The sequence below is a fragment of the Panthera pardus genome, unplaced genomic scaffold (genome assembly GCF_024362965.1).
Source record: "Panthera pardus isolate Hobbes unplaced genomic scaffold, ASM2436296v1 HiC_scaffold_11, whole genome shotgun sequence".
Lineage (NCBI taxonomy): Eukaryota > Metazoa > Chordata > Mammalia > Carnivora > Felidae > Panthera > Panthera pardus.
Window position 1 is genome coordinate 68996506 of NW_026526666.1, and position 24671 is coordinate 69021176.

Consider the following 24671-nt stretch of genomic DNA (forward strand, 5'->3'; position numbering starts at 1 on the left):
GGTCTTAGTGGCCGACACCCTGGCAGGGAGGCTGCAGAGGGCCTCACTCTGCCAGAAAGAGATGGCAGGTGACGACGGACAGCCTTACTGCCGTGGGCTGTCTCTCAGGAGGGAAAGGGGAATCTGTGATAAATGATGTCAAATATGGGCAGGTGCAGAAATCATCCTGCTGTGCAGATAGGTATCTGTCCCCTGCCTGTGTTCTTCTGCCACCCCTGTGCCACCTTCTCAGCCTGTCTGTTTCCAAAGCTCCTGACGGAACCAGGATACTGTCTCCCAATTTCCACCAAAGACTCAGTATAGAGCAGTCTCCCTAGATTCTGCTTTGGGGTAGGAATCTCCATATGTAATGAGCAGTGTCACCAGAACACCCCGGCTGTCCCAGGGAGTGGTCATCAGTGAAGGTCAGAGTCCTACCCCCCGTGGTAGCCCAGCCCTGGACATCGTACCCCAGCAGTGGGCCCTTGCAGACTCCAAGTCTCACCTGAACCCTAAAGATCATCCTCCAGGATTTCCCCAGAATGCCCAGAATCATCTGGGATACTTATAAACAAACAAATGCCCAGGCCCCACTGCAGACCTCATAAACTTGCACCTGCAGGGCATGGGCTGGCAAGCTGAGCGTTGAGTCTGCACTTGGTTGAATGTGTGCCGCAGAGTCTTTGCAGCAGCTTTGGGAAACGTAGACCCAGTTCTGCGTTTACAGATGGTGAACCAAGGCCAGGTTGGGGACGGGGGGCTTGTCCAAGGTCACATAAGCAATCGGGGGCTGCCTCCTGCACTGTCTACTTCACGGTCCTCCTGCAGGCAGGTCTCTGAGTCATCGACAAAAGGTTGACATGTCCAGTCCACTGTCTTAAAGTTTTGGATGTGCACTGTTCTGAAAAGACTTCCAGCAAGTAAGAGTGGAGGCCACTGCTCCTTTGGGCCATTGGTTTCAAAGTGTCTGACTTGGGTTACTGGGAAATGTACTTCCACAGAGCCCTGGCCAGCCTGTCCCACCGAAGGCAGAGGCACTGCTATGGCTAGATTAGCCGTGACGTTTGGCTCGTGTGCCCAGCGTGGGCGCCCCCTCCAAACCAGGATCAGGGGTGTGGGGTTACTACGTCAGAGGGCCACTTCTTCCGTGCTGAGGAGCACTCACAGGCTGCCAGGAAGGAGCAGGGCCAGTGCTGGAGCTGGCAGCACATAAAAAGCTCCAATCAGAGGGTTACTCTGGGCCCTCGACAACCTGCAGGGGTGACTGAGAGACCCAGCCAGTGGCGGACCCAGCCCAGGAGGGGACAGGAGGCTGGCTGTCAGCTCCAGCAACTGACCCCCCAGCGCTAACCACTTCTGAAAGCTAAATTTCGGCAAACGACTCCAAACAGTTTCCTTTTCACAACATGTAGCTCTGAAACACAGAGCCCAGTTTCAGTATAAGAAAATAGCTTTTCTTTGGCAAGAGGGAGCCCTTTCTCCCACCTAACAGGTAAATTGTGGCTGGATAACTCTCTTCCATCTTGTTGGGTTGGAGAAGGAAGTTTCCCCGGAAGGGCACCCTGCTTGAGCTCCTCAATGCTTCTTAGGCAAGCAGGCCCTGAGCTTCTGTCACTCCCAGGGGACTCACCCCATCCTCCTAGGCTTTCCAAGTTTCCAGCTCTCTGAGAGGGAACAGAGGACAGCTCTCCGAGGGGGGGACCTAAAGCCCATTCGTGGCCATTCTAACAAAACCATTCTCCTTGGAGCTGTGATTCCGTTCTGAATTCTCTCATTTTCTTGCCCCCAAATCTGGCTGGTGCCATCCATCACCTCTCCCAACTCATGCTACACCCGTGACCCGGCAGCAGGACCCCTGCCCAAGGGCACTGCCCCAGCAGCCTGGGATTCTCCAGTGCTGCCTACCACTGCCCAGTGAGCTTTCTGCCGCCCAGCCTGGACACAGAGCATCGGCTCCCTCCGGCCTGCAGCTGCCTCTCCTGCAGGCCCTGTCCTCACTGAGCTGTGTGCTGCCCCTCAGTCGGCCGTGCCCAGCCCATCTCCCACCTATGCCGTTGCTTTTCTCTCTGGGTGGGGGAGGCACGAGGCTCTTACAACCCTCATGTCCCCAGTCTTGTCAGTAGTCCTGGAAGTAAGCTTTGTTTGACAAAAAAGGAAACTGAGGCCCAATGAGGTCAGGTAATGCCCAAAACCCACACAGCAAGTGAGCTGTGGAGTCAGAACCCACAACCCAGGTCTGTCTAATGCTAAGGGTCACATTCGCCCATGGCCACACAAATACCCCACCCTTGCCTGGCAAACATCCCCATCCTCACTGGCTGAAGTGTCCCTTCTCTCCTCTCCCACAACCCACAGTTCCTGCAGGTGCCCCAGTCTTAGCACAGTCACACAGGCTGCAAATCCTCACTTGTGTCCCAAGGCCCGGAGGCCGGGAGGCACCAGATCTGGGCTGGACTTCTGTGGCCACCGGGGGCCTCGTGAGGGTTTGTTGACCGCATGCCTGAGTGAGACAAGGAGGGAGAGAACTGGGGGTAGAGGCTGGCCAGACCACCACCTGGAATGAGCTCCCCCCCACTCACCCCTCATTACCCAAGACGTAAACACACGGGAGGAAGTTTAGAGAAGCAGCAGCCCTGGCAGGGTGATTAATGAGGACCCTGTGGAAGGGGCCAAGTGCATGTCTGCAGATGGCTGTACAGCAGGGGCACAGAACTCTCAAGAACCCCACATCTAAGGGCCACGAGGGGGGACAGCAGTTCAGGGTTCATTCCCATGCTGGCTGTGTGCCTACATACTGCCCCAATGAGAAATGAGACTTGTGACAGTCCTCAGTCTCTCTATCTCTTTTAAATATTTATTTATTTATTTATTTATTTATTTATTTATTTATTTGGGGGTGGGGTGGGGAGGGGAAGAGAGAGAGAGAGAGAGAGAAAGAGAGAGAGAGAGAGAGAGAGAGAGAGAGAGAGAATCCCAAGCAGGCTCTGCACTGTCAGCGTGGAACCTACACGGGACTCTATCCCACAAACCGTGAGATCACGACCTGAGCTGAAATCAAGAGTCAGGTGCTTAACCAGTGGAGCCACCCAGGTGTCCCCTCGGTCTCTCTTTTTGTGCAGTGAGGGCCTTGACTGGGTCCATGATGGTCATGGCAGCCCCGCTGCTCCCCCAGCCCACGGCTGGGGTATGTGCGCGTATGATGGGGTTAGAGGGTTGGATAAACAAGGGGACAGAGTGCTGGATGGAAGGACAGTCATGAGGAGGTGGGTGCAGGGAAGTGTTGGGCATGGCCAGAAGCGAGGCGCAGTGGGAATCAGTACTGACCCAGAGTCCTGTGGGTGCACCATGCAGGGGCAGGGGGTACAAGACACACACACACACACACACACACACACACACACACACACACAGAGCGTGTCGTTGTCTTTCTGGGCCTCACTTTCCCCGAACTTTGAGCAGATGGCCAGGGTCCCCTGGAAGAGGAAGACCCCTCTCTGGTCTGCCCAGGGGGCATCCTGCCTGAGGCTCCCCAGCTACACTTTCTCTTAGCAAAGCCAGGCCTTCTCCCAGGGGGCTCCAGGGTGCTGGTGTCTCTGTGTGGGGCCGGAATGCTATGGGATTCGAGGTGGAATCCCACCCATGGGGGATTCTCTTCCCCCATGAGAAATGGGAAGCAGGACCGCTCCGTGCATAAAAGCACAGACAAATTCAGGCAGAACAGGCTTCAGACCCCGGCCCTTCCTTGTGCTTGCTTTGAGGATTAGAGAGTAAACAAGATGATGCTTATAGAATGGTAAGCTGGCCCCAGTCCCCTGGTGACACTTGGTGACAGTTGTCCCCAGAGTTGCTGGTGGGACTCTCAGTCTGGTCTAAGATGCCACTCTCCCTCTCTCCTCCCTCCCCGACAGGAGCTGCTCGTGGGCCCTTCGCACGTCTTAGGTTTCAAACATAAGTGGGTGCTGCCCACTCCCCCGCTTGACAGGAGCACACTGGCCACGTGCCGGTTACCCAGCCCCGTGTTGAGAGCTGGTGGGGACAAAAACAGAAAAAGTCTCAGGTCGTGGCCAGGCAGGGACGGCTCCCTAACACGCTGTGGCTGAATTAGCCCTGGAGCCCCAGTCAGTTTTCCTGCACCTGCGAAGGGATTGGTCCGCCAGGGCTGTGGGGAGGACAAGGGCATTCCCAGCAGAGGGGGCCATGAGGGCAAAGGCGTGGAGGCTGGCATGGGCTTCGGACATTGGGATATCAGGCAGCAGGCAGACCTGTCGCTTCAGGTCTCCGACCTGCTTGGCCCGGAGAGGCTGAGGCCAGACCGGAGTTGCCGTGGGGTCTCCTCCGGGTGGACCACAGGGAGAGCTGCACCCTCAGGCAGCAGGATAGCCTATCAGGTGGGTCCCCCTCACCCAAGGCCCATCTCCACACTGTCTCCCTGGAAGCCTCTGAGGAGGTCACCTAGGGCACAGCCAGCAGTCCCTAGTATTGGAAAGAAAGCCACAGCCTCTGAGACTCCCAGAACCCAGCCCCAGATGGCTCTTCAAGACCTTCTAAGTACACGGATTGGCCTCCTACTCCAGGTAGCCCTCTGGAGGGGCCTCAGTGGGCAGACAGCTGACACCATCGCAGGCACCGGCCCTCCTTTTCTGTGCTTTATACCCTGAACTTCTGCCTAAGATCTCACTTCTAGCTTCTGCTACTAGAAAACATTTTAACGTCCGTGGGTCTGTACCTGCTCCTTCATTGTACACGTGGGGAAACTGAGGCCTTGAGGACAGGACTTGCCCCACACCACGTGGCACACAGGGACATAGGGCAAGCTAGAACAGGGCTTCAGCCTTCCTCCCAAGCAGCGGGGCCCTTCCCCACATGAGGGGCCCTGTCGGCTCAGAGCAGACTCGGCCCCTTGGTGCCAGCCGTCTGCGGAGCCTGGGAACACTCTCAGAGTGTTTGCTTTGGCTTCGAGGCCACTTTGCCATGAGACGCTCTTCCCCTGCACGGGCCTGGGGGCGTGGGGGGATCTGGACTGGGGGACTGAGCTTTGTGAGCAGAGTGGGCTCGGAAGGTGGGGGCATTTGGAGGGGCTTTCCGCACCCCCCCCCCCCAACTCCGTTTCCCTGGGACTCCTTCCAAGCAATAAAACCCCCGCTCAGGCTCCAAGGGGGAGTGTGCATCTTTGGTTTTAAAAGTGTGAAAGCAAATGCCTTTGGGCGCCTTTCGAGACGGTTTTCATAACTCCCACTTGGCCTTCCCTCTGATGGCGGGGCTGCCTGCGGCCAGCCTGGGCCCCCAGTTCCAGGCACCCCAAGTGGCACATAGCCTCCTCTCCTGAGGCCAAGCCTCCTAGCCTCCTGGCTGCTCAAGCCGAAAGGATGGGGCAGCCGCTAGGAAGGGACCATCATGGATGCTTTGCATAGCGCGCAGGGGTTTTCTTTGCATTAGAAGAGAAAGGGAGGGAAGGGGCTAAGGTAATGGCTCGAGGCCACGGGAGGCCTCACCTCCCACCCTGGCAGGCCTCCACGCACAGGTTTTCCAGGTCTCAGCAGGAGGCAGCACGCAAGCTCCTGTGCCCTCCAGGCACCTCTGTATCCTAATCCCCTTCAGGCTGTCTCTTCACCTTAGAAATGGGGATAATGAGATGACACGTGTACAGCATCACAGTGTCTGCTGGCTCAGGGGAGGCACTTCACAAAGGGAAGACGCTGGTAGTGGGAGAGGCAGACACAAGCATGCTAATAACGGCGCCAAAGGTGGCCAGTGCCACGTAGCATGCCCACCGTGTGCCAGGCGCTGCTGTGAGCGCCTCACGTACGGAAGCCCGCGCAAGCCTCCCATGCACACATAGTTACCTGCGGGTGACACAGCGGGATCAGTGGGACACGTTCGAGGTTTGGTGGGCAACTCCCCGGGGCCTCCACGGCGGGGGGGTGGGGGGGGGGCCACTGGGCCAGGCCTTCGAAGGTGGACCGGAAATGACCGTCGATGCGACCGCAGAGGGTGGTGTGTGCTGGCAGAGCCCGGAAAGCTGAGGCCGGCCGGCACCAGATGGTGCAAGGTCTGGGGGCTCTGCAGGCTGCTACAGGTGGGCATCACCCCAGATGTTGTGGGTTATGAGGGACATTCAAAGCCTCCTGGTCTGCCCTCCTCTCCTGTTCCACAGGCACACCGTCTATCCAGGAGCATCTTCCTTCTGTGCATGGGGCATATGACACACTCTTGTTCCCTCCTTTTCTGATGGCTGCTCTGGGAGTTTCTAAAGACTGAGGAACACACATGGCGGCTGTAGCCACCAGGTCGAGGAGAGCCTCGTGTGAGGATGTGGCATGTTCTTGTGGCTGGAGCATGACCAGGAGCGGAGAAGGAGGACGGGCTGGGGAGCGAGGACCTCCTCCTCGACCGAGGGCATGTGGATGCCCGTTCCCAGAGCAGAGGCCCCAGCCCTGAGGCCGAGCAGGCTGTGTAAGAGACGTCCAGCCGGGATGGCAGTGGGGCTGGACCGTGGTGGTGATGATTACAGAGCTCACATGATGCAGCGACCCTGTCCTAGCACATGGAAGCGCAGGCCCCGGCAAGGCAGGGGGTTCCCTGCTCACCCAGCAAGTGAGTGGCATACTGGGCAGGGGCAGTAAGCTCTGGAAAGGGGGCCGTGTCACGCAGGGGAGAGGCTGCCCGCACCACAGACACCCGGGGAGGGGCAAGCCTCCTGCCCGCGCATCAAGTGCTGGGGGCACCTACTGTGTGCCCAGTTCAGATCCCAGCCTTGCTGTGAGTCCTGGAGCACGTTACTTAACCTCTTCGTGCCTCGGTTTCTTCGTAAGTAACGCAGGGATTAGATCGGACCTGCCTCGTAGTGTTGCCATGAGGATTAGAGGTTAATGTGTGCAAAGCGCTGGCACAGAGCTGCCGCCAGCCAGGGTAAGTACTTCTCTGACCGCCAGGAGCACCCTTAGCCACGTGCAAGCTCGACTCTGACTTCACAGCTGGCTGCTGTCACCTCCTCCGGGAGGCTTTCCTGGCCCTGCCCTGGATGGGGCCCCTGTGCTGTGATGGAACTTGCTGGATCCTCTCTCTGCCTCCCCTGCCAGGGCTCCACTAGAGGAGGTGTGGGCCCAACGCCCCTGGGGCCCCACCTCTTTCTTCATCCTGGAGGCTTCTCCCGCTGTGGCTTCTCTTTGTTATGCCTCTGTCCTTATCTTTCCTTGACCCCTCTCTTACTCAGTCCCCTCCCTCTCTTTGTTCATCATCTCCTATTTCTCTCTTTCCGGAACTTGAGCAGATCACCTGGTCTTGCCCTTCCCTCCACTTCCCGGTGACACCCGGCCCGGCCTCAGCCGGCCTGTTTGTTCTGTACTTAATCTCTCTTTATTTCTCCGTCTCTCCCTCCCTCTCTTTTTCATAGGTTCTCTTCAGCCAACAATCTCACCCATTGCCTCCAAAACCGGATTCTATGTTTATAAGTCCGTGAAGGATCACACCTTTCACTAAGACTCCCTGTGTTTGTGTAAAAGGCAGCTGACCCAGGGCTCCTTCCCAGGGGGTGCTGCCCCCTCCCCCTGGGACCTGGTGCCATCTATCCCTGAGCCCCAGCTTTCTCATCTGGTGAAGGGGGTGATGAGCCCCACTGTGAAGGTTTGTTTTGAGGCCAGAGAGACTCTCCATAACTGGTAGCTGTGATCACCAGGGCCGGGAGATGGTGGGGTTTGGGGGTGTTTTGTTTCCTGTTTATCTCCGGCGGGAGGGGAGGGCGCAGGACGGCACCTGAGGACACAGGTGTGGAAGCTGATTGCCCCAGTGGGACCCCAGACCCAGCTCCTTCACGGCACTTTCATTCTTTCTGCCCTGGAACCCATCTCAGGCTGTTACCCGTGAGGCCTCAGGAACCCAGCTGGCTGGCTGTGTGGCTCTGGGCCACTCACTTTCCCTGCCCGGCCCCTTGTCTCCTTCTCCATTTTCTGAGAAGAAAACAGAGGGGCGTCTGGGTGGCTCAATTGGTTAAGCATCCGACTCAATTTCGGCTCAGGTCATGATCTCATGGTTTGTGAGATTGAGTCCCACATCGGGCTCTGTGCTGACAGCACAGAGCCTACTTGGGATTCTCTCTCTCTCTCTCTCTCTCTCTCTCAAAATAAATGAAAAAACACTAAAAACTAATAATAAATAAATAAATACATAACATGAGAAGAGAACAGATTCACTGTCGCCTCCGAACCCAAGGCCAGATCCCAGGATGAGGCTACTGACAGGTGACTCCATGGTTCTCTGCTCTCTGTCTCCCTCCAGCACGGCTGCCTCGCCACCCCCACTGCCCCTGCAGCCCACGCACAGCTCCGGGACCGCAGGGCCACCCTTGCAGCTCTCAGAGCGGCTTCAGCAGCAGGAAGAGCAGGGGCCCACCGGCAGCTCAGCGCCCCACTGCCTACAGTCTGCCTTGGGCCTCCTCCTTGCCATCCTGGCCAGCATCACAGCCTCCCTCCTTCTGCACACCCTTGGGCCCTCCTGACCTTGGTCACCAGTGCAGAGAAGCCAGAGAAACCACAGGAGGGTCTGCGGCCACACCCCACTGCCCGTGCCACCACCTCCAGGGTGCCCGACACCGTGGGCAGTCCAGACGGGATCCGTTAGAACATTAGAGCTTTATCGTACCCGAGTTACATCTTCTTTTTTGTAGAAGGATCTTAATTTCCCATAGTGCTATGGGGCTCTTTTGTAAAATATGTGTCCATATTAAAAAAGAAAAATGTATTTATTCTACCGATAAAACTATTTTTATGTGGCCTATATTAACCCTTTAATTAGCCCCAACACCAACCCAGGAAGGGAACCCAGGCTGTCAGGACACCTGCAACCTCATGCAGACCGTGGCTTTTAACCGGCTTGCTCCTAGATCGGCAGAAGCCTCCAGTGCCTCGGCTTGGCTTCTCCCTCCACGGGGTCCTCAGAGAGAGGGGCAGGCAGACAGGCTTAGCTTTTGTGAAGCTGGATTGGGGAGCCAGAGATGTGAACGCCGACGATCCTTCCCTCCCATGGATGCATCCTAGGGTGGGAAGATACTTTAGGAAAAGAATGCTGCTATTTTGAAAACCCTGAGTGTCTGTGAACTGGCCCTCCAGAGTTCTTGGTAAGTGTTTTGACCAAAGCACAGGAGGAGGGGAGGGATGTTGGCGCTGAGGGAGGTCATCCCCCAGCCCTATGTGTCAAATGGTTACATTGAGATCCAAAGAGAGGAAGGTGGTTGCCCAAGGTCATGCAGCAAGTGGGAGGTCCAGGATGTGAATCCAGACCTCTCTGTTCTGGCATCATTCATCTTCGGTAAGCTTGGCTTACAGAAGAACCTGTTGGAGTCATAGCCAAACAGAGTGAGCTGGGCCAAAGGACAGGAGTGGGCATAGTAGGGACAGGGGCTCTAGGAGTCACATGGTAATAATAACCCTAATGAAGGCCACCATTTATCCAAAGACTGCATCATAGCAGGCACTTTGCACACTCACTTTATCACTGATCCTCATGCCAGTTCTGTGAAATGTGATTGTCCCCATTTCACAGATGAGGAAACTGAGCCCCTCAAATAGATCAACAGACTTGCTCAAGGTCACTTAGCTGGGACATGGCTCCAGATCAGTGTGATTCAGAAACAATGCTTGTCCCTGGGCCATATTTTGCCATGTTCTCTCTGCACAGAGAAGCTTCAGGGAAGGCAGATCTCACCCAAATGGGCCAGCACAAGCTTCTTGCTCCAGCCAAAGAGACCACTTGGCCACAGTCACTCATGTTGGCCCCTCTGAACAAAGGACTCTAGCAACAGCCTGTGCCACATGTCTCATGCCCCAACTTGTCTTATCTCGGAGACAATGAGAGGCTTTCCTATCAAATGAGAGGCTGTGGGGTGGGGAGTCGGGGAGGCAGAGCAGCCAAATGAGGCAGGCAGGAAACTGAGACTCAGAGAGACTGACCTCCCTCCTCTGCCTCCAAGGCGGTAGCTGAGAAAGCAGAGGACTGAGGTTAGCTGCCTTCCAGCCCTAACTCCTCACAGACTTTGGGAACCTGAGAGCAGAAAGGGCCCCTCATTTGACAGATAATACCAGTAAAAGTAATATGGAGTCCCAGGTCTGCTGACTCCAAGCCCCGTGCTACACAGCATCACCGCACCGTGGGTTTTCCTGGCAGGCCTGGCATTGGCTGATTAGACCCAATGCCGTTATGCCCAGTCCAGCAGCTGTCTCCCTCCTGAGATGGAATTCTGGGCAGCTTATTGGATGGTCAGAAGTGCCATGAGCATCTAGGCCAGCAGCTAAATTCTTTTCATCTCAGCCCTGGATGGACGTGTTTGAGCTTGAGATCTGGCAGGAGCCCCGAGATCTGCTTCAGAGGGTCCAGCCGGCCCCATGGGCACCACACTATAAACTGAACTTGACCCCAACCAGGGCTGGAGTCCGTTTATCTTTGGCAGAAATGTGACTTCCTATTTCTGAGCGGGAAAGGGCTTAGCTGACTTATAAAGCAGGCACAGAAGGCCTGTTGGACATCAGACAGATCGTGCAGAGCACTCTTTGGATGAGATAAGTGTAAAGGAATTAGAAATACATAGGCCAGATTTCCCTCTGTTCAGGGCAGAGTGTGGCATGAGATGCACCGAGATAGAGCTTGAGGTTAATTAAAGATGAAGCATTTGGGTAAACAGTCCAGGTACCTGACTACATGCCCAGATCTGTGCCAGGCACGGGGCCAAAGAGGTAAATTAACACAGTGTGTGACTATCGAGCACACACAGTGCCAGGCTCTGTGCTGGGGCCTAATCTATGCACCTTGCCTGTCCCGGAGGAACTCCTCATCATCGCGATGGAACAAGCAGACCAGTCCTACGTTCCTAGAAGCAACTTTAGAGGTTCTCCTATCTAGGCCCCTGACCACAGACAGACTCAGCCTTCACCTTCCCCAGATCCCTCCTCTGGACAGACTGGGAGATTCCAAACTTTCCCTCAAGCAAGCATTCAAGTGTTTAGAGAAAGATGGATGGTGGCAGAAGGGTAGGCGGGCTGATTAGGTAGGCATGTGCTAACGGGACAGGCCAGAGCCCATGTCGACCCGACATCTACAGCCTAAGTTCACTGATCCCTGAGGCCCACCCACCGGCCAGGGTTTGAAATGAACTGAGCTTGCTGACTTATGTCCCAGAAGACCTGAGGCGTCTGTGGAAATCCGCTTAGCTGGGGCACTGGAATTCTCTCATCCTGAGCCAGGGAACCACCACTCCATCAGTAGCCACTTACACACTTTGCACGATCTGTCCACCACTGCTGACATTTTTTTCCGGCACGTTCTACGTGTCTAGCCTCATAAAGTCTCCTGTTGCTCTGAGAGCATCTGTGTACCTTTCTTACAGCTTTTGTGTTTGACCTTCAGGTGGCAGAGAAGATGGAAGGACTGAGACCCAGTGGGTTAAGTGACCTGTCTGGGGTTAGGCAGCATGTTAGTGGTGGCCCTAGGTCCCCTGTGTCTCAGGAAAACTGACCAAATGACCCAGGGGCGTTCGGGGAGCTGTCAGCATGGCCATGCACTTCTGGTTTTCCTCCAGGCTGCTCTGGTGCACCAGCAGCCAGGTGAAGGCAGGGAGAATGGAGACGTTAGGCTGCCAGGAGCTGCAAAGGGCCACCAAGGGCCCCTCCAACACTGAGATTCAAAGATCTGGAGTCTATGAAGCGTGGAAACTTGCACTGACTGGAAAGTTTACCTTTGCACCAAATAACCATGAGCTGATTTTTCTCATATGAAATGCTCTGTCATCTCCTGCCTAGCCTCAGCTAGACTTGGGCAAGCCTCAGGGCTCAGGACCCTTGTTCTGCCTGCCCAGTCTCCAGCCCGGTGCCGTTGTCACAATGGATCCCAAAGAACAGTCCTCCACCACAAGGAAAGTTTGTGAAAACCACCTGGAAGGCCAAGAGAAGTTCCACCTGGGCATTGCAGCTTTGATGGTATCCTGTGTGGTGAGAACAGAACTGGGGCTGGTGATAGCGAGTGTGGGGTAAGAACGGAAGCCCTCGGCCTGGCCTTCCAGACCCTCTGTGATCAGACCCTGCTGACTCTGCCAGCCATCCTATTTGTCATTTCTAGAATAGACAGATGTTTCCTGGACCTGGAAACTCCCTTATCTTTCCCCAGATCCTCATTTTTTGACGATTAACTCAGATAGCACTTCCTCCAGGAAGCCCCCTGTGATTCTTCTGTGTTTTTTTCACATCTATCACAACACCCACTGATCGGTGTTGAAACTGTGTAATAGTGTACCTGCTCTCCTATCAGACTGTGAGCTCCTTGATGGCAGGGGTCATGTAAATTCATCTTTGTATCCTCGTCTGACATGAAGGGGGCACTCAGGAGATGTGTAGAAAAAGAAGGAGGATGAAAGGAATGAAGAGAGGAAAGGAGAGAGACGGACCTTAGCTCTGCTAGAGGAATAATCTCTACAAAGCCAAAGCTGTCCCCTGCAGGTGGTGAGTTTCCTGTCAGAAGAGGTGTGAGCAGGGCAGTAGGCCCGCTGGCTGGAGATGTGGCATGAGAGCTGAAGTCTTGGCAAGAGACTGGTGTAGATGACATTGAGGGTCCCTCCTGACTCTGTAATGCTCAGGTTCTTTGAACATTGTTATTTTTCCAAAAATTAATCTAAGCAGCCAAAAATATCACCCGGGCTGGCCGTCTAAACCAGTAGGGTTCAGGAATCAGTCCAGCCTCACACCCCCGTTCTTCAGCAGCCCAGCCAGGCCTGATGTGAATTGGCAGGCCTGCCTGCTACCCTAAGGCAGGGGGTGCTGTGGGTGGTGGGGGAGGGCTGGACTGGAACCCAGGGCCCCTGACCCCAGCCCGGAGCTGCTTCCCTCCCTGCTCTCGAGCATGTGGGGAGGGAAGAGATGGGCCGTGAGGACTGATTGATCCCCTACCTGGCCCTTTCTGGGGAGCATCAACCCACCCTCGGATCTCCCCATCCTTTATCCAAACGTTGGCTCTTCCTCTCCAGAGGTGCTCTGGATACTCCTTCACGTTGCTGGGTGACCTTGGGCAAGTCTCTGCTCCTTTCTGAGCCTCCATTTCCTCATCTGTTAAATGGAGACCTAGTTTCCTGCCTGTGCTGTTCTAGCACGCAGGAGTGCTGTGTGCAATTTCAGGGCCCCATGAAGGTGAGGTGCCACTGCCCTCTTGGCTCAGCGATCGGCTTTCCTCCCAGGCCCCACGGGCCGCTTTGGGATTGGGACTATGTCACAGGCAGGAAAGGTGGTGGAGTAGCGTGCCTTAAGGGTTGCTCTGTCGCCAGACCCGCTGCAGGCAAAGTGGGCTTTGGATGGGACCCGAGTCTCAGACATTTCCGGCGAGGCTATGGGACGTCTTCGGCCCCAGTGGCTGGGGCAGCAGGGCCTGACTCCTGGCCAAGGGAGGTCCCAGCTCAGAGGAGAGGCAGACAGAACTGCCCCATTCCCGGGCCTCAAAGAGATTGCAGAAGGTCCCCTGCTGACTCATTATGTGACACAAGCTTCAGCTCTTAATGTATTTGAAAGATACTGGTGATGTTGTTCTTGTAACCACCTCTTCCCCTCACCTCTGTGATTTATCATGAAGAGTCCTTTAAGAATACAGAAGACAAAGAAAGATGCTATTAATGTTATTTTGCCAAAAATATTTTTGTAGCATAATATATTAATAAAAGACATTATGAACTCCGTGGAATGGTGTCTCTGTGTGCTGGTGGCTCCCCTTCTCCTGCCAGGGAACATCTGGGGAAATCACCTCTGGAGGTCCAAGACCGGAGGCAGTGGTTTGGAGGAGCTGGAACGGGCCCATTTTCCATACAAAAACTTGGGCAGATTCTGGGAGGGTGGTGTGGGCAGGGGTCCAGTGACTGGAGAGGCCTCAGGCCAAGTGGGATCCAGATAGCCCTGTCCAGCCAGAATGAGCTGCCCACGGGGCCAAGGAAAGAGTTGCCCATGTGAGCCACAAAGCTGGGATCTGGGGTTCACCCTCAGGGCCCCCTTTCCCTCACTCCGTCACTCACCAAGACCAACCAATTCTTCCTTATTCACCTTCCCCCTCTTTCCACCCCCACTGCTCCACCCCAGCCCAGGCGTCCTCGCCCTCTCCTGAACCACTGCCACCTACAGCTGTGCCCCGCAGTCCCCTCCCCCTCCCGCCAGGCCCTCTGTGACCTGGCCCCTTCCCAGCATGAAGCATCTCTACCATGAAGTTCTCAGTTTTCCGATTCCTTTCCTAGTATTCAACACTCCCATTACTGCCTCCCTCCATGTTTCCTAAATTCATCCTAGCCTTCACCGCCCCTCGCCTTCACACATGCTGTTCCCCGGCACTGACCATCCCTCCGCACCTCCCCCGCTCCTTGCTCATTGCTCTGTGGAGCTCCTACACATCCTGCGTGGCCCAGCCCTGGTGGTGTCCGCTCCAGGAGGCCTAGGCTTCTGAGCGGAGGTAGCCACTCCTCCCCCTCCCCCACCCTGTTCCCACAGCACCTGCTCCCTGTGCACCTGGCTTGTGCTCAAATGACACGATGTGCCTGCCCTTCCCCTCCCCTTCCTGGGCCAGGACCGTGGCTGTTCATCTCTGAGTTCTCAGCCCCGAGCACAGGACTTGACAGCTAGTGGGTACCGGTGGAAGAACGGTGGAGTCAAGGAGGAAGGAGAGGAAGAAGAGCAGGGAGGGAAAACCGATTAAAAGCCTCCTTTTCTATCACAACCGACGCCATAGTTCAAGCGTCAGCGGGCTGGGCTCTCCACACGGTGCTCCTGCACAAGTTCCCAGAGGGAAGACTTCACCCCTGGGCCTTGGGAGAGGGGGCAGGTCCTGAGACGCTGGGAGCGGGAGAAGCCTCCCCGTGTTCTGAAACCCCAGGGCCTTCACCAGAGGGCCTTCACCAGAGGACCCACTGGCCGTGGTCGACACGTTCTCGCTGGCTCCTACCAAGAGTTACACGGACCGGCCGTGTGGGACCCGCCTCCAGAAAAAGGTAATACAGACGATACGGCCGGAGCTAACGCGTAGCGTGCATTTATGATGCACAAACAGTGTTCTAGACATTCACGAGCCTGAAACCGTTTCTTTCTCACGACTACTCCCCGCTGTCTCTATTTTACAGATGAAGGAGTTGGGACGCAGAGAGCTTAACCTGACCACAATCACATAGCTTGTAAATGCTGGAGCCAGACTGGAGCGCCAAGGAGTCAAGCCCCAAGACTATTGTGTTCGCTTTCACTCGGCTGTGCTGAGCTGCCACGTGTGGGCTCAGCCCATGAGGAGGGCGAGGGGGTGTCTGCATCCCCATCGCACAGGCCAGGTGGGCTAGGTCGGGACCCATCCGTGGCCCCGTGCAACGAGCCTCTTTCTCGTCGTGGAGGCCGGCAAGACCTCCGTCCCACCCACCCGACTCTGGATGGAGGTGCACGAAGGGGCCTCGCCTACTCCCTGCCCCGCGCCGCCACACTGGTCTGCGGGGTTGATACCAGTGGTCTGAGAAGTCCTGCTGTGGCCTGTGACCCCCATGTCCTCTGGCCCTCACACACCAGCTGCTTTCATGAAATGAAGCTCCTGCCTCTACCTGCCTCGAAGCCCAGTGGGAGAGTGAGCCCTTGCCCTTCCTTGGGAGACATAGTCCTCACGTGAAGTGCTCCCTGCAGGACAAGCTGTGGCCAGGAACGGGGTCTCAGAAACTATGGAATGGGTGACTAAGGGGACAAGCAGGTGGCAAGAGGGAACACTCAAGTGTTTGTACGCAGTACACTCGAGGGTCTGCGCTTCCTAACCTGGGAGCCCCAACGCCCCCTCCTGCCCTGACAGACCGAGTCCCTTGCTCCGAGCTGGCTCCCGCTGAGGTGCTCTACTGGAGAGAACCAGGCTGCTCGGTCTCATATTCGAGCGTTGGATGCAGGGGAACCCTGTCTCAGCCCCAAATCTCTGCAGAGCCACTCCAGACAGGAGGCTTCTCTGTACAGATACAAAACTCAGAGCTGAGCCCGTGGGGGAAGCCGCGGGAAGTTTCCAGCTCCCAGGAGCTGTCCCTAGCGGCCCATACATCCTGTCCTCCACACCCCACCCCACAACCAGGTCACAGTGCTGAGGAGGTAGTAAGTTCTCTGGCACGGGAGGTGTGTGACGGGGTAACTCTCAATGGAGAAGAGATTCCCACCGCCGCGTAGAGGCTGGCCAAGGCCATCTCTATCTCCCTCTCCTCTACCTGTCCCTGTTGCTGTCTCGCACCTACCTCCGTGCCCTCACTCCTTATCCATCTTTCTATTCCTTGATGCCCTCCTTCCCACCCCTGAACGCCTGCAGCCCTGCCGCCAAACCTTTCAGCTGCACCGTCAGACAGTACCCTGCCCGCCCCCCGCACCCCTGCAATGAGGACCACAGCCTCGGCTCTGCCGTGGTCTGCTTGTGTGGCCATGGGCGAGCTCTGCCCCTCTCCGGACCTCAGTCTCCTCTTTTGCATGGAAGGAGGAGCAACTTGTGTTCACTAAATCCCTCTGAGAAAGAGCAACACCTCTGGAAGACTGCCTCACGGGGGTTTGAGGTAGAAAGGAAAACTACGCCTCCCCCTTTCACAGGAGGGGGAGGGAAGATACTCCTTATGCTCAAGGGAGGAGTTTCATCATTTTGTTCCTGAAAAGAAGGGCAAGAGAAAGCAGGAATGGAGAGAAGGAAGGAGGAGGGGCGAGGAGTGAGGAGGATGGAGAGGCACCGAGGGCGGTGGGAACAAGGCCTTCCCACTGGGGAGAAAACCTGCAGATGGCGGTCGTTTTCCTGGCTGCCGTGGGAACCCCAGCTCCATCTGCCCTGCCAATCTCCAGAGCATTCCCCGCCACTTGTAAAGATCTGGGATGGGGAGAACCACGGAAGGGGGCTGATTTCATGGCCAGGTTGGCATGGTGTGAGACAGATGTGGCAAGGTCAACGACAAGGAGCTGGAGGCCAAGAAGGGCACAGGAGTGAGAGCCCCCGGGAATTCAGGGACTCCAGGAGGGCTTGGACCTCAGCCACAGAGCTGGGTGTCCAGGATGATCCTAACCAGGCATGCTGGAGCAGGAATGCCTGAGCCACATCCGGGTTACAGGTAGACAGAAAAACTAAGCGTAGACGGGCCATGGGCTTCCGTGGGCTAAGGGGTATGGGAGCTCCAGGGTTCCCTTAGCCAGGCAGGAAAGCCTCCCCGACATTACTACTTCCAGGCCTGCCACAGCAGAGAGCGCACCCTGACCTGGCTGACCGGGGCCGGGCCAGACTCCGTGGGGCCAGGCGAGCTGGGCCAGCCGCTGTTACAGCACCGTAAAAAGAGATTATTTTCAGAAAATATTCATAAAACCTTTTTCATGTTGGTTCTGGGCTACAAACAGTTCTTGTGTTTTCTTTTTTCATATTTTCCATTTCTTCCTCCCTGATCAGTCACAAGAAAAGAATGATAACATCTCTGACCTGGACACACCAGCCCCCAGGCAAGCGCCCGAAGGACACTTCTTAACTCTCATCCTCCTGTCTTCCCCGAGACTCTGGAAGGATGGAAGGGGCTGAAGGGGGTGGCAATAAGGGGTGGGGGGAGGGGGGAGGGAGGAACTGGGGAAGAAAAGGAACAATACACAGAAAGACGGGGTGAGGATCCAGAGAAGGAGCCAGGGACTGAGGAGAGAGAGACCGACGGTGCTGGAGAGGTGGAATGGGGAGAAGGAACGAGCAGTCAGAGAGAAGGTCAAGGCAGAGGGTCAGGCCCACCGGAATGGGAACACATCAGGTTCTCCAAAGAGTCTGGGACCTGGGACAGAGGCTGGGATGGGGCGAGAGTTGGGGAGCAGGATGCAGGGACCCCTAGGGGAAGGCCCTGGGAGCAAGCCCTCTACTCTTCCCGGGGAAACTTGACAACACGAACTGCTTCCAGGGCCTGCCTGGCTCCCCAGACTCAGTAGAACAGCCCCTCACTCTTCATCCCCTGTCCCTCTCCCCACCAGGACTGTCCAGGCTCAGCCTGGGGTATGGCTGGTCATCAGGGAGCCGGGGGCCTGGCCCCAGGCATCGCCTTCCCCTCTCAGTGTCTTTTTCCCCATCTCTTTAATGAGGATACTAAAATTGCTTCTGACACAGGTTACAGTGAGGTTTTAATGAGATGGTGCAGGTAAAAATGCTTTGGAAACCAAGGCCCAACACACAGGTTAACTGTGATTGCCACTCAGGCAGGCAGCAGAGATCAGCCCGCAAGAAGCCGGGGGCCTGCAGATGTCTCAGCGTGCACGGGAGCAGGGTGCAAGGCGGCAGCTGGGGACGATATGGCCAGAGAGATGAGCCAGGGCAGGCCCGGACTACTTGCTGCGCGCATCTAGGAATTGGTACAGTATCAGGGAGCCAACGGGAGCCAGCGGTCAGCTGTGTGACCCTAAGCACGTCCCTGGAGCTCTCTGGTGTGCGGTCGCCCAAGGATTCGGTGAGCTAACTCATGCAGGGTGCTGAGAGCCATGTCTGCCACAAAAAAGTCAGGGCATGCCAGCATTATCGTCTTTGATGGATCTGTGGCCTTGCTAACCACCTGGCTTCCCTGTGAGGTGGTAGGGGTGGGTGGGTCCTGGCCTAGGGCGAGATAGGAAGAGGGGCAGAGAAGGAGGGGGGCCGGCTCTCAGGAGCTGATTCTCACACCGCAGTCTATGCCTGAGACTGGTCCCGCGCCTGAGTTCTCAGGAGAGGTGGGGGTGGAGGAGACAAACAGTGCATCCCTGGGGACCTAACTGAAAGGACCCACTGGCTTCGGACCTAGAGTGTGCCGGGAAGGTTGTGGCAGGAGGCTGGGCTCGGGCGGTGGCTGGGGTCTGGTGTGAGAGGCTGTCACCTGCCAGCTGTGGCACTGGACTTTGCCCTGGGGTCAGCAGGCCCCCCAGGAAGCTTTAGCACCAAGTGGCACGAAATTGTGTAAAAGCCTGATGCCCTGGGCCTAATCTCATCCTCCCACTGAGTCCCAGTTTTCCCATCAGCAGCATGCGAGAGGATAGCCCTGATCCCACAGAGTTACCATGAGGGCCTAGGATATGTCAGTATAGAAAGGGACATTATAAAATATTTGTAATAAAATGGGACATTGAACCTGGAAGGGCTAAGAAACCCTGCTCTACGTATTTCTTTCACCCATGAAAAATGAGAAGTCCTGAGAGATTGTGCCAGATCCTAGGATCTTCAGCTAGCATCCTTTTACCTTATTTTCTACTCCAGCCTTTTCTGCCTCGTTTTCCAAAAGAGAGTAGCACCCTTCAAGGAGTAGGGAGGTAGAGTGATACATTGCAAAGAGCAACGGGCCTGAGCCCAAGACTCTCTTTGGCTGCTTACTAGTCACCTTTCATCAGGTGTGTCCCTTAACCTTCATTCTTATTTGCCTCGTCCCGGAAATGGGGATGAAGATAACTTACTTTGTAGCCTGTAACGGTGGCTGAGACAACGGGTCAGAAGTGCTTCATTTCTGCAAAGGCAACATCAATGCGCGTTATTATGAGGGTTGAAAGAGGAAAGGGGCGTGTGCCCTGAACTTCCACCATCCCCCAGTCTTCACTCAGGGACCCCAAGGGGTGTAAGTGGGAGATTATGCCTAATTCAAGCCCCAAAGTGGGTTTCAGTCCTGCTCTGCCATGGACCTGATCGTAACATTAGGCCAATGACACCCCCTTCTTGAAGTTCAGTTTCCCCATGTGAAAAAAAGCAGAACTTAGAGTAGATGATCTTTAAAGAGTCCCCTAGCTTTTCTAGGCTAGAACGTCAAGATCTTCCTCCACCCTCCAACCTCTCAACTCAGCTCCTCGGCTTTGAAACACCTGCTCTAAAGCGTTGGTTTGGGCCACATGCTAAAGCTCACCGACTTGCTGCCACCATTAGCGGTTTGCAGCCCAGCAGCCTGACTGACTTATAGAAGGGCCATTGACTTCTCCAGGGCGCAGGAGCTCCAGCTCCACATCGATCAAATCCAAAATGTGCAGTAGGGATTTCCAAGCCGTACTACAGACCCCAGACCTCCCTCAGCCCCGCATCCCTAAGACCACCTCCTAGCTAACAGCCTTCGCCTGACCCCAGATGCCTCCTCTAGCACCTCAGACACATTCGAGCAGAGCCCATCTTTAAACAGAGGTCCAAAGGCACGCCCAGGTATGTGGTGGCTTGTGGCATGGAGAAAAGGCTCACGGGTGTTTAAAATGGGGGCAGGGAGAGCAGCCATGGGAGGGTGAGAAGGAGCCACCGGGGAGGATTTTCCCAGAGAGATGGATATGGACTTCTGCTGGCTGCGCGCCTGTTGGGAAAGATGCGGACATGTGGTAGAGGAGGCGTCTGGGCCGGGCAAAGGCCATTAGCTAGAAGGCGGTCTTAGGGCATGTGGGGCTGAGGGAAGTCAGGGGCCTGAAGCCCTGACTCTTTGGAAGTCCTACTGTGGATTTGGGGTTTGATCAACGACTGTCACTAAAAGTCTTTTGTTCAAGAAGATGGAAAAAAGTTTTGTCTCTCTGGGCTACTGAGGCTCCTGAGGAATGCAGGGGGTGTAGCGGGGCCAGGAAATTCAGGAGGCACGGAGGGCTGAGCCAACTCTCCTAGCGGGCCCGGGCCCGTCAGCCAGAGCAGGAAAGAGAAACAAACACGGGCCGCCGGATCTGGAGCAGGCACGAAGCCCCCACTGAAGGAACCCTGAATGTCCAGGCTCAGCCTCCATCTGCGGGGGGCTGCCTGCTAACGGGCACACAGGCTGCCAGCTAAGACCCGTGTGAGAAGTTCCTCCAGGGAACTGATCGTCCCCCACCCCTTCAAGCACTCCTGCTCCCAGGCTTCCCAGGAACGCAGGCCTAGGAGAAGAGGTGCTTTGCCTGCTGTGGTTTATGCGCCATGAAGCCACTCCCTCCTTCTCAGAGACAGCTGCCCAGCCCGCTCTGGCTCCAATATAGCACTTCCCTTTCAGCTTTTGAATTTCAAAGCAAACCTGACTGCAAACAGATGGATGGGGTCATAAAAATCCCCCAAGCAGGGAGCAAAGAGGCTCGTGGTTGTAAAAGAGAGGCTCCTTTGGAAGAACATGTCCCTGCACCCATGCTGGGTTCCTGCCTCTCCAGGCGCCCGCATCCTGCTTGCTGCAAACACACCAGGCACGTCCTCTTCGCCTTCACCTATCCCAATTCCACCCGGCTTTCAAGGCTCAGCACCAGCCCAGCGTTTCCCAGGCAACCTTCTACTACCTGCTCTCCCAGACCCTTAACCTTTGCATCCACCAGCCAGCAGTCTGCTCTTACCTTTGAGCTCCTATGGTACTGACTCCCTGTACTCCTTCACCTACTCCATACATCTTGGCATTGCTGGCAATTTTTGTTTACATATCTTATCTCTCAAAATAGATCCGAGGCCGAAGATCAGAAAACACCTTACCCTTCATGACTAATCCAGTGTTGGGCGCGAGACTGATGCTGAAGCGACGCTAACTGGATGCTTTTCGTGAAAACGCAACTTTACATAGCTTAAATAATAGTAGAAAGAAAATGGAGGGAGTCAGTATTACCAAAGCAGCTGCTGTGGGGACTTATGATGCAACACAGGAAGTGTCATTCTACTGAGCACTGGGGGACCCATTTCCAGGGTGCACTCCAAGCAGGAAGTGACTTCATTCAAAGAGATGCCCTATTATGTCCAGAGTGAAGAGAGTCATTGGCAGAGGGAACAAAGACAGGACAAACGGCAAGGAGGTCACGGAGTAACGTGAGTGGTAGGACTCATGCAGGCTTTGGAATCACACAAGCCTGGGTTAAATCCCAGTTCTGCTATTTACAAACTATTTGACCCTGTGCAAATGACTCAAACTCTGTGAGCTTCGGTTTTGTTACCTGTAAATGGGAGCGATAATAACACCTATTCTGTAGGATCCGTTGTCAGGAGTACATAAGATAATGGCGCTCAAGATTGGCTAAGTGTCATCAAAGAGAGCCCTGCAGGCCAGGCAGATGGTGGCAGGGAGCCATCTCTGGACTAGCAAGACGAACTGACATCCAATCTAGTTGGAGGAAGTGAGACGACTCCTCAGAAATTCAGATGTTGTTCCCGTCTACTGAAAGCTTGCTATGTGCCACCTGACTTGTAAAGAATAGTTTGATCTTCACACTGCCCTTGAAAATGATCATAATGCCACCCAGAGGGCACTGATGTCCTCTTTTTCTTCATCTCACCTTCCTGCCCAGCCTAGCAGAGGCCACTGGCAGCCTCCAGTGAGGGGAAGACATCACAGGGCTTACTCTGAGCTGAACGGAGCTGAGCGGGAGACAAACATTTCGAATTTGGTGAGAAATTTAGATTGATTTTGATCAGGGGAGAGTTTGTAATACAGGAAAAGGAGATTCTTCCAACACCAGATACTGACAGGAAAGCTGTTGGATCCACACAGGACACGATCCAGGGATGGTAAGGGACCGTATAACCAGCTGAAGGGAATGGTTGGGGGAAAGAAATTAAAGTTGTTCTCTCTTTGTACCCCACCGAGTCCAACCAGATCAATCAGAAGGTTATATTTGGCAACCGGGCCAGTGGGGTTGGCCACGTAAGCAGCCATCAGTCAGGAAAGGTGAACAAGAATCCAAACCAGACCAGCATGGGGATTCTGCTCCCAGCTGCCTCGGTCACCATTCTCACATAATCACTGATGTGGTGCTTCAGAACAATTAAACCCAATTATGATTGTGTTAAGTACATAGTAGGCTGTGTATAATTTCATTCCAGGGTAAGGCTCAAACTCTCTCAAAATGGAAGTCCAAGTTATATTAAAAAAAAAAAAAAAAAAAAAGGCTGAAGATTTTGTTGTGTGGATACATCTGAACAGGGTAGTTTGTCAGAGTCCGGATTCTGAGGCCAGAGAGAACCAGGGCATCATCTAGTGGGCACCACCACGTGGCAAAACATCTGCTCAAAGGACTCTCCACACGAGATCCTTGAAAATGGCTCCTCTTGGGCTTAAAATGAGATCTTGATTCACCACTGTGGCACTCAACCTCCTGTCTCACATGGAAAAGGCCAGTATCAACCATGGACAACCACTCTCTTGGGGCCCTTATTTTCCGGGCGTGCCCATGCAGGGTGCTGCTGTGACTCACGCGCTCTGCCTGCCCGTGGCTCTGAGGTGTCAGCGCTACGGGCCCTGATATATAGACATGGACACTGAGGTTTGGAAAGATCAGGGACCTTTCCCGGGATCTCACAACTGAAAAGTGGCTACAAGAATGAGAATTAAGCCCCATAAGACTCTAAATCTGTGCTTTTTCAACTATCCTAAGTCGGGGTCCGGTCCAGCCTCAGTCCCTGCTTTTTGGGGCCTCAAAGTCTGTCGTGTCCCCATCTTACTGGCTTTTGGCCCCTGGCCTGACTCCATCTTTCAAAGAACTGTCCCTAGATGGCCAAGCAGAAGCCTCCTTCTCCTGTGACCCCCTTCACACTACACGACTTGCCCCCTTATAGCTCACGTCAGTCTCACTGATGCAATCCCATTTATAGGTAGCCTGCTGTTTTTTTAAATGGCTCCCTCTGTTCAAACCCTCTTCTCTGTCCATGCTCACTCCCTTGGTGACCTTGGCCAATCCCATGGCTCTAAATAGTCTGTGATGAGTCCCAAAGCTACACACCAGCCCAGCCTCCGCCTGACATCCAGCTGATTGAGGGGCCTCTGCACTTGGATGTCAGGAAGCATCTTCAAAATGGAACTTGTGATTTCTGCCCCCAGTCCGTTCCTCCCTCTGTGTCCCACCTCAGTATACGGTGCCAGTGTTCACCGGGTCCCTCAGAGCAGACACTGTGGGATTGATCGTGATTGCTCTTTCCCACACTCCCTCTATCATTTCCATGCCATTGTTTCCACCATTAGAATACATGCAGAAGCAGGGCCACTCTCACCCTCACTACTACCCTGGGCTAAGCCGCCTCATCTCTCCAGCCTCCCAACTGGCTTCCCTGCTGCTCCCAACCCCAGTCTACCTTCCACAAGATCACATCGTCCTTTTAAATGTAAATTAAATCATGGCAGTCCCCATCCCTGCATCCAGACATCCCTGAGTGCTTTCCCATCAGACTCAGAATGAAATCACCATTGCTTACCCCAGCCAACTAGGCCCTCCCTGATCCGGGTCCTGTCTGAGGTCACACCCTGCCCTCTTCTTGCTTACCCCAAGCCAACCTTACTGCTCCTTACCATTCCTTGAACATCCGTCGCACCTTTAAGTGTTAGGACCTGATGCTTGCTGTTCTTTCTGCCCATAATGTTCTTCCCCCAGATCTTTGTTGACATCTTCTTGCCCCCTTCACCTCTCTGCTTCCCTGCCATCTTCTCCCCTGACCATCCATATAAAGCACTGCCCAGGGCTTTCTCCACCCGTGACCCTGTATTCATTTTCTTCACACCACTACTCCCCACCCGTCCGTAGTGCAAATTTCTTTCTGTGCCTGATGTGCCCGCCGACCACTCCTCTAGAAGAACTAGAGCGCCGTGGCTCACACCTTCTCTGCCCCATCTCCACTGGCTGACTCACAGCTCATGCTCAAAAAATATTTGTGGTGTGAACGTTGAAAAGTTCTGCTTGTGGTGACATTAGGGTTACATATGTTAACAAGATGTGTATAATTACAGGCAGATTGGAGGCCTGATCCCAGACCTCAACTCAGGGACTGACCCACTGGCC

The 24671-nt window shown here is 54.9% G+C and overlaps 1 protein-coding gene and 1 long non-coding RNA gene across 3 annotated transcripts in view; one reads left to right on the forward strand and one right to left on the reverse strand.

The window, feature by feature from the left end:
• The window catches only part of TRABD2B (TraB domain containing 2B), a 217316-nt gene extending 203635 nt beyond the window's left edge, over positions 1–13681 (forward strand). The window contains exons 7-8 of one of the 2 annotated variants that reach the window (XR_008419645.1): positions 8254–9091; positions 11374–13681. Coding sequence is in view for 1 of the 2 variants with exons in the window: in XM_019449366.2 (XP_019304911.1) it covers positions 8254–8473 (220 nt within the window). In the remaining variant the exon portion in view is untranslated. Of the gene's footprint in view, positions 1–8253 lie in introns of both variants that reach the window. The other variant, XM_019449366.2, reaches the window with a different exon arrangement.
• Positions 13063–21557, reverse strand: LOC109266918 (uncharacterized). Its single transcript, XR_002079920.2, has 3 exons — positions 21388–21557; positions 19401–19450; positions 13063–13582 (listed from the first exon to the last, which is right to left on the reverse strand). It is a non-coding gene; the product is annotated as an uncharacterized LOC109266918 (long non-coding RNA).
• Positions 21558–24671: the final 3114 nt, after the last annotated feature.